The following is a 13,431-nucleotide window of genomic DNA, read 5'->3' as shown; positions in this document are numbered from 1 at the left end:
GCCTCCACCTGCATCAGAAAAAGTGATCTGGCCACCTTTTGTTTGCTGGACAAACTGCTTCAAATACTGTGTTCCACAACCAGCTGAGTCTCTCAAAAATTTCTTCTTCAAGTTTTGTATTGTCGCTTCAGCAAACCCTGATATGTTGGCAATATCCACGAGATTCGATTGAAACTAATAACTCAAAAGATTCAATTCTGAGCATACATCTGATCAATCGATTGCAAACTTGCAACTTTGGAAGGAGACTTCGTTTCCCAGACTGTAGTCTGCCAATCCCGAGTCCCGACTCCCAGGCTCTCGAGACCCAGTCACCCAGCGTCGCCAGACTCGTCGAGTCGTCGCCACTCACTGCCACTCCCTCGCCAGCGATTGCAAAAGCAAACTGCATGCGGTGGCACCGTGGCAGGTCAGACTCTCGGTTCAAAACTTGAGCTTCGCACGTTTATTAAAGCCCATTAAATTGCTTTGAAAATTGGACCTTGGGCTGAAGTCTGAAGATCAAATCCTGACTCCTGACTCCCCAGAGTCCCACTACCCACTATCCTCGAGTCCCACTATCCACAATCTTTGATTTAATATGGGAAGGGCACCTTAAAAGTTTGCCCTTCCTGTGGAAGGCCAAGAGAATGAGATCCCTTCCCTAGTGAAGGGCTCCTTCACCAACGTGGCCTTCAATGGGAAGGTCTCCAAAAGATTTGCCAGGCATATGCAGGGCTACGAGTAAAGGAAGGGTAGGAAGGGTTGCAATTTTCATCCCTGATTAAGACTTCCAAAATGCTAAGGTTCCAAAATTCAAAGGTTGTGTCCAAAGGTCAACTTTAGGGAAAATTGGATGCTTTGTGTGTGTCCAAAAGTCTTTGTCAAGCCCTACATAGGAGGGGGCGAGCCCAAGAACTAAGGGATGAGAGAGAAACTCATACACACACACACACACACACACACACACAAGCTCCATTTGTACACCAGGGGAAAGAGGGACACATGTCAGCTCCTTAGCCCAGATGCCCACAAGGTGTACTCAAATCCTATTGGATGGCCTTGGAGGTGGACCAATGAGAATTAGGCTAGAGTAAATCTAGTTTAATTAATCTAGAAACACTTAATAAAATAACCAATAAGAATTGAGCTCTCTAGAAGACTATTGAACAGTCTCCCAAGGGGACCAATGAGCATTCAACAACCCAATGGCTTGCCTGATTCCTATTGGCTAGGAGACAAAGGGGTCCAATGAGAGTTTAATTGAATTATTAAATTACCTAAAGCTCTCACAAAAGGGGAAAGGGAGACACATGTCAGAAGGCTATCACTTATGCTGCTTAATTGTCATTGGCTAAAAGCCTGGGGAGGTCCAATAGGATGATAGCATGAATAATTAGCAAGGGGGGTCGACCAAGAGAGAGAGGGGGCTGATTTTTGCAAGGCATTATTGACACACACAGTCACACTATCTCATGTGTGAAGTAAACAAGACTCTCTCTCCTTCTCAAGCTTTAATGGAAAGCTTATCACCTACTCCAAGCTTGTGAGAAGGAAGGCCTACACCAACAACTCTTGGCTTTGTGATGCAAATCCAACCAAGAGCCAAGCTTCAATGCATGCTCATCTCCTCTACCATGCTAATTACTAAGCTAAGCTATGCTAATATGAGTGATTATGTGAGAAGATGTACATCTTTCTCGTAAGAATACTCCTTCCTCTCAATCTACTCTCATACCCCGCTAGCTCTGACCATCTTCGAAGGTGTGTGAGGTCTTGGGTCTGAGACCGTGAGGAAATTGATGTTGTGTTTGATAAGTGTTTTGCGTAGTGCATGAGGTTTCCATCTTCATTGCACTACCTAGTATTGAAGGAACACAAGAAATTGTATTGTAAAATGTCTCTCTTGATGGGAGAAACCATAATACAAAGCCTTTTGGAGGGGGGACCGGCTCCATGCAAATCCGGTCCTCAACTGTTGTCAATTGCTTAATTTCTCTCTCTTTTGAAGTATTGTTCATGCTATCTAACTAGGTGTTATGCTTTTTGTTGCTTTCTCCACCCAAGCACTCTTGTTATTATCATTAGGAAACTATTCTAATGAAATTCTCACTATGTTCATGCTATTTTCCACTACACACAAGTTACTAGGCCATTAAATGTTACAATTCATGTCAACTTTCTATTAAGTATGGAGCCTGATTTACCCCTTGTAATTTTTTGTGGTAAAAATGCACATTTGTACTTAAGGCCCCCATTATGAGGAGAAGCCATCGTGCGTGAAGAAAAATCACTCACCAAAAAGTAAAATCACTTGTCGGAAACCAAAATTTTCACGGCCAGTCTCGAGCCGGAATATTATGGCCGGGCTGCGGCGGCTGATAAGTGGTCGGAAAACGACCGGTCTGTTGGCCGGTTGGCTGGTGGTCGGTAGTCAATGGCCGATGGCCGGTGGTCGGAATTCAATGGCCGGTGGCCGAATTCAAAAGCGGACTTGTCTTCTCAAGGGCAGCCACACATGGGCGGATTGGAGGGTCCGATTTGGACTTATCTACACAAGGGGGGCTACACATAGCTGCCTCTCATGAGAGAGGGCAACCCTTTTGACCTATAAAAAGAGGCCATTTCTACACACATTTCACAGTGTGAAGTTGATGCAACAAGGTGGGTGTGAGATGGTGAAAGTGAAGCAAGGCGGGAGCTCTATTAAGGGTATAATCCCTTTGTAACCTACTTCTTGTTTGAAGTACTAAAGCCATTAAGTGGCTGCTTTCTTGTGGATGTAGACCACATTGGGTGAACCACGTAAATTGTGTGTACTCTCTCTATCTCTCTCTCTCTCTCTCTCTCTCTCTCTCTCTCTCTCTCTACTCTATAATCTCTTGTGTGTGAAAATTATCTCTCTCCATTAAGTAATCTACTCAATTATCTACTTAGCTACGTTATATTTCCTAACACTTTCAGTGCTCCTTGCATCAGTTGGAACAAAGTAAAGGTAACAAATTATTGTCATTATGTAGATTTTACAAAAGAATACTTGTCCCTCTAACACTAGAGGAAAATAATAAGTCTCCCATCAACACTGAATGGGATAAAAGTGGTGGGGGAAGGGCACATTCCCTATGGTATTATAAACAATGTGGAGAACCGTGCCAACTCCACACCATACTTATGTATGGTTTTTTTTTCTTTACAAAACACAAGCATTTTGTGCATGATGTGCTTCCACAAGACACAAGCATGTAGCACACGTGATGTATGTGGCTGCATAATTTTTGCATTTACAGTTATTATCTCATTGATGGACGAACTCCTAACGCATATTTTGTTTTTGTCTGAGCCATTTTTCCCACAAAGTCTACCATTTTCTAGTGGTGTAGATTGGCCATCAACTATTCACTACTTCATGTTCATCATTGCAAGATGAGGGCTCGCTCTTGTATGCTTTTCACTCAACATTGGTGCATGTCATTATTGTACTCTAAATTTTCTATTGTACGTTTGTTGCATATGCATTTCTAAATCTACAAAAATCTTATTGCTTTGACATCAGTCGTCTTTTCGATTGCAAATGTCGTGGCCTCCCATTCACATGATCTATACATCTCATTGGCATCAGTTGTCCTTTTGACTTCAAATGTCATTGTTGGATCTATGAAACAATGCTCAACAAGCTACATCACAAAACACATGTGTTTGGGATCAGCCATATATGCAAATGCAAATCTCAAAGGAAACTAAAAGTTTATTTTTCAATATCACATTATGCATACTTTGATATCATAAACTACCTGCATCAAAGCTCGTCACTTGTTATCGTTTCATCCACACATGTCGCCATGCTTACATTAAAAAGAAAATTGGAAAGCCAACCTTGCAGTAGCATGCTCGCCATCCATAACCATAAGGCTCCCATCATTGCTATATCACTTTTGGATTTTGAAATGATAAATGCTTACATCATCTCATTAAAAAAACATGTTGTTGCTTGTAGCTACAATGAATCCTATACAAGCACTGGAAGTGAAGAAAGGTGCACCCAAGTAATGTGGATAGTGGATGCCCTAAAAATGGACGATATAGCATCAAGATTGTTAGATGAGCGGCGCTTGTAGTCTTTGCTATCTAGAGTGGTTCATTCAGCAGTCTTCAAGTTTGAGGGGGCCAAAATTGGCACTATACAACACCTTCTCCTCAATATCGTTGTGGGAACATGCCAAAGTGCATTGCAAACCTATGAGGCATCTTGCCAAAGGGCATAGTCATGGGAAGATTACAACATTGGTAAAACCACTGGAAGATTGAGAGGGAAAAATGCAACCAAGCAAGGAACATTGACACACAAACAGTTTTCAATAAGAAGTTGCAGAAGGAGATTGTTGAAGAAAGCAAAGTTTGCATGTTTGTTGCGCATCTTCAAAAAATGTGATGAACTCATTGTGCTCTGTCATATTAGACGTTCCATTCAAAGGTATCAAGGGTGGATTAAAACTAGGGTCAATCTCATATGGAGTTACCCATGAATGCAGTTTTAAAGGAATTTCTTTCCTTCTATCACACTGCTGCAAGGAATTCAAAGGTCAGGCAAAGAAATAGTTTAAGTCTTTTGCCATCGAGAGCAGTGTTGACCGTGTATGATTACAAAGAATATTAACTTGGCTATAGGTGCAACAAATGGTTCGACCTATCAAATATTATCTATATCACGTGACAATATCAATCGCATTGTTGCAATAGAGATGCAATTACTTTTTAATGGTGATACCATGACCATCCGAAGGACAAAGCATGCTACTAGGGAAAGCAACAGGAAATGGTTTCACAAAAGCACACTTTTGATGGTGCTGGCATATGCAATTACATGCCACAAATCTCGAGGGGCAACGCTATCAAGGAAAACCGTCCTCATCGTAAAACAATCCTTTGCCTCAGGGGGTGACGGACAAAGGCTACCTCAAAATACTCAATATACCAACCCCAAGAATGTTTTGGCTTGCCAAGAACATTCTCTCCCCATGGCTAGATATTTCCCCATTCACTTTAAGAAACATGTTTCATATATCGTGCAATTTTATCTCATATTGTGTACAGACTATGTAAACATCAATCGAGCAATGCTCTTTCTTAATGCAGAATTCAATTTCATTGGGTGGCTAGGTAGCCTTCAAAAATTTATCATGGACACAAACAAGGTAAATGGAATCTGCATGCTAGCAATCACCACTTTGTTTCACACCTTTCAATATATTGAATCCACACTCACAATATAACTCCACACCGCTACCTCAAAAGCAAATAACTCAAGACATGGTACTACATATACCTAAATTCAAATCAAATGAGATTGGCAAATATTTTTGGTGAGTCCCCAAGTGCATTTTAAGGGTTTCTGCATTACTCAGCTTCTCCACTTGTGTAGAAACAAATATAACGACCAAAGCAAAAAATACAGAAACAATGAATTGAAGTTGGCAACAGGTACTCCAACTTATATGGTTTCTTACATTATTTATCTACCTCATTGCCACCCAATATTCAATTGATAACTCTTACTTGTTCTATAGGCTTGCAGAAAGAGATACTACTAAAGTTGGGCATTGACTTTGATGAGTCAGCCAACCTACTAGTAATTGGACACAAAAGCATAGGAAATGTTGAACACTAAGATCGTTGGAATCTCCACGTACACAATCGAGATGCTACACTACGGTTATAAGATTATGCTTGACAAGTTGGCTCTCCTTGACAAGAATAACGTAAGTCACACACTATCAAACATGGTAAAAGAGTGTGGCAATGAATTCAGAGGGAACGACAAAGCCATCTTATATGACGAGAAGTTCACATGGCATTTTAATAGAGAACCTTTTAAAGCTAGATTCGAAGAATTCATCGATCCTTCCAGTGGTAAGCATTTGATTGAATTTACGAGAACAACAAACAATATTAAAAAATAACCAAGTACACACCATTGCAATGCAAGAAAATGAAGTAGATGCCAACAAGGAGCACACAAATCAAACAACAAGTTTGCAAGACGAAGTCACCCGTTTCGACATCGTTCCCCCTCCCAAGAAACAACGACAAACAAAGAGCGCTTCACAATCTACTCCATCAAATACAAAATAAACAACCATGTTTACATAAGCATGACAACTGATTTGAAGCCAAGAAAAGAGCACACATCACCAATCCTCCAAAGGGATGAAAGATGATGTGTCATCCTTTCCTCCATTGTCACGTAACTTTGAGCTCCAGATTTTGCACAAAATTAACAATAGAACTATTGTTATTGGACTAGAAACACAAGAATTTCTTTCTCATAATGCAACCTCTAGCAAAGTATACAATAATTTAAAGGGACATTCCTCTAAGTGCTCCAAATCCTATTACTTAAAGTAGTATCATAAAAAGATATGTTGTAGGATAATTTCTCCAGCTTTTGATTCTACTCTTTGTTGAACAATTTTTCAGCTCTTGGGTATGTAATTTTTGAGAGTGTCCTACATCATAACATCATCATACATTTGCATTCAATGATTAAACAATTGCATTGACTTTCACACGAAGAATTCTAATTGTGTATGTGCTTCTACAATATTTAGGAGATTAACATCAATACCCATGGAACTTGACGATCCATTCCTTCAAGCAATTCACCTACTTCAATACCATTTGCCAACACTACTCTAAAATCTCATACTCAAAAAATACATGTACTTATGGATAGAACAATAAGCTTCGCAATTTGACGATAGTGATTGGCTATGTGAGTCAATATACTATCATTACAATTTATGTATCCCTTACTATGATAAGTGGAATGAAGCTAATGCAAAAATACATATAAAGTTCAAACGTTTTGCGTCATTACCCTTCTAAAGAACACCTTTTGTTGTTCGTATACATATTGACAAAGCTACATATCCTTAGTCGGATCGACTTCCACTTGTTGTATGTAATAGAAATGGATTATGAACTTTGAGAATAGCGGAATTAAGAGAATTAGAGTGAGAATTTTTGTGAGCTTCTTTGAGAACATAGAGGGTGAACTTAATTGATGGTAGCAACATAAACATAGTACTTAATTGACTTGGCATGAACAATACTTTGGCACGAGAGAGTATTAGAGAACATGACAATAGTTGAGAACCGGATTTACTTGGAGCCGATCCCCCCCTCGAAAAGGCGTTTGAATTATAGATTCTTCCATCAAGAGAGACTTGGTACAATACAATCTTTGTGTTCCTTGTGACCTTGGTTATGCTGTGAAGATGGAAAGCTTCATGCATCAGGAGCATAACATAAACTTTGCAAAAAGCATTAACTATCCCAAGCTTCAGTCCCAAGGCCTCAAACACCTTCGAAGGTGGAGAGAGCTAGCGAGGAATGAAGGTAGGTAAGAGGAAGAAGAATCATTCATAGGAGAAAGAAATAGCTCCTCACTTATCATCACTCTTCTTGCTTAGCATAGCATAATAGCATATCAATGAAGATGAAGAAGATGGAAAGCTTAAGCATTGAAGCATGGCTCTTAGTTGGATTTGCATTCCATAGCCAAGAGTGTTGATGTAGGCTCTCAACTTCTCAACAAGCTTGGAGAAGGAGATGGAGCTCTTGCACTTTGCACTTCACACAATGAGAAAGAGTGTGTGTATGTGTGGGAGAGTATACCCCCTCTCATGCTTGGTCCACCCCTCTCTCTCCCTCTCTCTCTCTCTTTTGTATTATTTAATTATATAATTTGGACATGTGTCCTCTTTTTTCTCTTTGAGAGAAAGAACTTAATGATTTATTTTTATGCATCTTAATTCTTACTGGACCCTTTTAAAACCTATCCAATAAGACTTAAGCACATCATTAGGACCAAATGGGGAGGATCTTGACATGTGTCTTTTATGCTTCTTAAGATATCATGTTTGAATTGACCACTTCAAGCACCTAAGTCATTTAATCATGAAATAAGTTTATGCCTCATGAGAGATCATGTTTGAATTGAACACTTCAAGAACCTTAGTCATTTAAGCATGAGAAGCGCCTCAAGTTTGGACAAAGTTCCCACAAACACCTTAAGCACCTTAGTTAGCAAGCACGACAAACACCTCATGCTTGGGTAAGATTCCCACCTCAAGGTCATTCTTAGCTTGCCTAAAGTCAAATGACTTTTTAACACCAACTTTTGGAGTTCTTTAATGAAGCTAACTATAAGGTCTTTAAGCTCCATTGGGTAGCATTCCTCTTTAATAGACCGTCTCTCATTAGGACCTTTTTAACCTTGGCCCCATGTTGAAACAGATCCATAAGCACATGTCTATATTCTAACCCTTGTTCCCGATTATTATTCCACATTAAATGATCAATTTAATACGAAAAAATCATTTGGGCTGGTTAAATATTAGATTCTAAGACATTGTACAAGACATCATCAATTTAACAACATTTTTAAAAAGTCATTTTATATTGTAACTATGAAGAACTTTTATTCTTTACACTGCCCAATTCAGCTCTTTTTTCTACCTTGATTCTCTGTCATCCCACAGAAATGGCATGGTACTGGCGTCTAGGATTACCAAGAGAGAACGTTCCGCAGCAGCAGGGGTTTTCTTAGTCGAGCAGCAACAGGGAAGAGGCTTATCACAGGAGCACATATACATCCACACAAACTGTCGTGTGCAATATGATGATGGCACTCACTGGCACCATAATGCATCTGCTCATTTTTATCATAATGCGCATCATCGCCTTCATCGCAAAGAACAGATCTCTTTTCAGAAAGCAGGAACTTCCTCTCTTCATGAGGATCAAGCCTCTTCACACCCAGGGCAGCTCTCAAGGGCCCTCGATGCCCTTTTTCAATCGCAGAGAGCTCCTTCCAATGTTGCATACATATGTCTCCTCCGGGCTTGCACCGACAGCAAGTCTGTCGTTCATGTCAAGCAAATATGCGCTCATCTCTTTCTCAAGAACGTCTCACTTGATGGCTTGCTGGGCGACTACTTAGTGGTGACCCTCGCCAATTGTGGTGCCATTGATGATGCCCTTGATGTACTTTACACCTTGAAGGGCGGCACTGTCTACTCGTGGACGGCCATAATATCTGCTTACGTGAAACACGGCTGTGGCCATGGGGCTCTGGAAATGTTTAACCGTATGCAGGAGGAAGGGGTGGAGCCAAACCATGCAACATTTGTCAGTCTTTTCCAAGCCTCTAGCATCATATTGGACATTGAGCAAGGCAAGAAATTACATCTTGAAGCCTGTAACAGGGGCCTCTTATGTAATCAACTTGTTGGCAATTGCCTTATAAATATGTACATCAAATGTGGGGCTATCAAGAAAGCGGAGGATGTGTTCACGGAATTGCCACACAGGGATGTTGTGTCGTGGAATACGATGCTGTCAGCATATGCCGACCAAGGTCAAGCGGCAAGGGTTCTGCAGCTTTACCGGCAAATGCATGAGGAGGGTGAAGAACCGGATCATTTGACTCTGATGAGCACCCTTCAAGCATGTAGCATCCTTGCGGAGACTCAGAAGGCATATGGATGTGTGATTCGAACAATGCCTTTTGAAGTGGGGCTGGCATTACACGCAGAAGCTCAGAAAAGGTCATTGACAGGACACGAAGTTGTTGGAACTTCTCTCATGATTTTGTATGGGAAGTGTGGTTTGGTGTCTCTCGCAGAAAAGGTGTTTTGGGCTTCTTCTCATCGTGACACGGTTGTTTGGAATTCCATGCTTGCTGCATATCTTGAACAGGGCTATGGAGAGCAGGCTTTGCAGTCATATGCCATCATGCAAAAGGAGTGCACGACTCTTGATGAAGTGACGTGCATGTATGGTCTACAAGCTTGTGGTGAATTAGGAAGCTTGGACATTTGCAGCCAGATTCATTTCGCTATCGTGTTTGCTGGGTGCGATCATGTTCATTTCATTGCAGCAACGCTCATTCAGGCCTATAGGAGTTGTGCCAGCATGCTTGATGCACATGTTTTCTTTCATGCACTTCGTAATCCTGATTATGTAACTTGGACCACATGTATTGCAGGTCATGCAGGGGATGGCAACTTTGTAGCAAGCCTGCATATGTTTGAACATTTACAATTTTCCGGTATCGAGCCCGATGAGATTTTGTTTACGGCTGTCCTTTCAGCATGCAACAATGTTGGCCTGGTCATTGAGGGCTTAGAGTACTTCAAATCTTTGAGGCTTTATCACAGAAAAAATCCTCACTTGAAGCATTACAGCATCATGCTCGAGCTTCTTGGGCGTGCAGGGAATTTCAAGGAGATGGATATTATTATGAAGCAGATGCCAGTGGAAGCTGATTTGAGTATTTGGCTCTCTCTACTGGGTGCATGCCGCACCCATAGCCATGTAGAGCTGGCAAGAAGCGTATTTGATCGTGTTGTAGATTTGAAGCCCGATCAGACCCTCGCATATATTCTGATGGCTAACATTTATACCAATGCTGGATTGCAGGGATGTGCAGCAGATGTGGAGACTGCTAGACACAAACAAGGTACAGGTGTGAGGCTTATTCATAGTGTGCTTGACGATGAGCTATACACTTACTTATAGCTACATTGCTCTCATTTTAATTCATCTGTCTGCCATCTGCCAAGGCGGAGACAAGGCTTTTGTTTGCACAAATTCTGTGTTGCAGTTTTCTAGGATGCAATGCCCTTTTTGGTGACGGACATTTTGTTTTTTGGGTTTTTGCGACATAATTTTTCATTAACAGGTCAAAATCTTACATTTGCCAATATATGGTGTTCTGGCTTCGCATAAAACCGTTAAGTCAACGTCATCCTCTTTCAATGCAACATCCCAACAGGTGCCTATGTTCCATCTGCACGATGCTTTAGAGGTGCTTTTTGTGATGCTTGTTTCTTCACCGTGTTTAATTTTAGGATTATGCGTTTCGTTCGCTTTCTATGACCCAATTGTCGATGGGTTAGCATTAGGTATTGACAATTTGGCTATTGTGCCAGCCATTGTAGCAGCTTTTAACTCTATGGCTGTTATTAACATAGCTATTATCTTGACAATTTTTAGGCCTTTTCATTGTGAAACACGAGAGTTTTTATCTTGGGAATATAACTTAGTTATACCAACAAAATATTGATGCCACCAAGTCAAGCTTTCACAAACTTAAATAGCTTTTGAGTTTTAGGTTTTAAGAGTTTCTTGGCAAGCTTCTTGGCTCCTGAATATTACAATATCTGCTCAAATTACTAAGGTTTAAGATCTGCCACTAGACACACATTTGATATGGGAATGCTTTTATGCTGTGTGAAACACATACATGAATGTATATACACACATGCACACACATATATATGATTATTTAGCAAAATGGATAGAAGCAAAAGCTATTCAAAAGAGTGGGGCACAAATAGCATCGCAAATTTTGTACAAAAATGTTCTAATGAGATATGGCTTACCTATCAAAATTGTTAGTGATCATGAGCTCATCAAATTCCTCACAGATTAATTTCTGATCATTCATCACAATCTCCAATAACTTGGAATCACAAACTGTGTGCGCAAGATAGTTGACTAAAATTGAAAGTGAATCAAAGTGAGATTGGGATTATAAGTTACATTAAGCTTTATGGGCGAGCAAAGCTGTATACAAGATGGTATTGGGTATTGCACCAGTACACATGGTGTTTAGACTTAGTGTCATCTTACCCAATCAAATTTTTGGTTTCAATATTATGAGTAGCAAAAGGCTTTTTACCGTTTAAAAAACTTCCATATTTAGTATGGCAATGCTCCCCCCCCCCCCCCCCCCCCACACACACACACACACAAAAAAACCACCACAAAACACACACATGCCTAAATTTAGTCAAGGTGTTTAGTGGATGTTACTTGAGACTAAGGGCTCATTAGAAAGCTAATTGTAAAGGCTACAAGCTCACACAAGTAATGTTCTAGATTGATCTTTAGACAGAGAGATAAAGAAAACATAAAATTAGTAAAATTGGCCTAAAAATTGCAAGAAAAGTGTTGCAAAGCTTTAAATTTCTCTTGCACAATCCTCAGTTGACCATTAAGGTGTTTATTGGTTGTAATTGAATCCAAAATGTAAGTGGGTAGCTACTATAGAGGCTACAAGTACCAACAAGTACTGCTCTAGATCGATCTTAAGATGGAGAGATAAAGCAAATGTGTGATTAAGTAAAATTGTAAGAGTGCATGTGCACAAATGCATGTGTGCACGGTGTGGTGTGGGAGAGAGAAGAGGAGAGGAGAGAAGTGTGTTGTGTGGGTAGAGCAGGCTTGTAAGTGGAGCTCCTTATTCATGTGTATATACAGTGAATAAGGAAAGTATGATCAGTGGGCGGTCGGACATCAGGCATTCAACCTCGAGACAAACTCACAGTTCTCTTAGTTAAACTACTAGTATGTACAAGAAAATAGGTGAGAGACTCTCAACCTACACCCACTGGCTCGCTCGATCGATCTATACGCAATCGTATCAACTCTAGTGATAGATGAGCGTGTGTATCTATGTTAGAGGCTGCATGTAAATTTTGCAGACAATTCTGTATGTTCTGCATAGTTTTACTATGCATCATGATAGTGCTAATCACCATACGACTGACAATCTCTATTGCAAATGCTCCCAATGTAGTTGTTAGATCGAACCTCAATACTAAGAGGTCATACATGAGACACCCAAGCACTGACATAATCTATGCAAACCTAGTTATACTAACCTCCCATGTGCTATTTGCATACACTGCATCATCATGACTATTCAGTGCGAATGAATGCGTCATCGTCGACACTGAGATGACTATGTCTCTCTCATCTATAGGTGGAACTATTATGTCCTGGCATCAACTCATCAGCCTCTAGTGTGAGCATATCAGAGAACTCTATGTCCGTAATTTTTGTACGTGTCTCTAGAGAGAAGACCTGCTCTACCTCTGTCTGCACAAACTCTAATGATGCTTGTTGTGTCTCATTACATCAGTGTCGCTCTACCTCCGTCTCTAAAGAATCTACTAACATGTCCAGCACAACTAAATGCTCTGTTTATTGAGCATACTGGAGCTCACCCGCGAAGGAGACATGTCTCGTATCTCGTTCAATCCTTGTGAGCAACAACAAAACTAAGAGTATATCATCTCGTACCTCAGATACATGCAAAAGATATACCAAGTCATTGCGGGCTTCCATGGCAATCACTAATGATCCGCAAGGTGTCTGGATCACGCATAGATCTCCATTGTTGTTTCATACATGTAAAATAGTGGTACATAATGTACCCAGTGTGACCACAATGCCAACCTCGCATATATCGGCAACTAGAGACCGCCAACTCTCATGAGTCATCATTGTTGACTCTAAACTATCACGGATGTCTACTATATAGATACCAAGGTCATAAACCATGTCAAAATGGCTACAAAGTGGGAGATTATTTGACCACTA

General features: G+C 40.5%; 1 protein-coding gene across 2 annotated transcripts; it reads left to right on the top strand.

The window, feature by feature from the left end:
- Window positions 1-8,465: 8,465 nt before the first annotated feature.
- Window positions 8,466-10,917, top strand: LOC147454797 (putative pentatricopeptide repeat-containing protein At3g01580). 2 transcript variants are annotated; one of them, XM_086516635.1, is made up of 2 exons: window positions 8,466-9,893; window positions 10,028-10,224. In XM_086516635.1, exons 1-2 carry the CDS (start codon window positions 8,527-8,529, stop codon window positions 10,071-10,073), a joined length of 1,413 nt encoding a protein of 470 aa, XP_086372761.1. In that variant the 5' UTR covers window positions 8,466-8,526; the 3' UTR covers window positions 10,074-10,224. The 2 variants fall into 2 exon arrangements, with proteins under 2 accessions (XP_086372761.1, XP_086372760.1); XM_086516634.1 differs by having other exon boundaries at window positions 8,467-10,917.
- The last annotated feature ends 2,514 nt before the right edge of the window (window positions 10,918-13,431 follow it).

Source organism: Adiantum capillus-veneris, chromosome 7, assembly GCF_014529385.1.
Source record: "Adiantum capillus-veneris isolate H3 chromosome 7, ASM1452938v2, whole genome shotgun sequence".
Taxonomy (NCBI): Eukaryota; Viridiplantae; Streptophyta; class Polypodiopsida; order Polypodiales; family Pteridaceae; genus Adiantum; species Adiantum capillus-veneris.
Note: the sequence above shows the minus strand (reverse complement) of the source record. Positions and strands in the feature narration are given on the sequence as shown.

Excerpts from the sequence above, each read along its gene's own strand:
- LOC147454797 (XM_086516634.1), top strand. The coding sequence starts at position 8,527 with ATGGTACTGGCGTCTAGGATTACCAAGAGAGAACGTTCCGCAGCAGCA.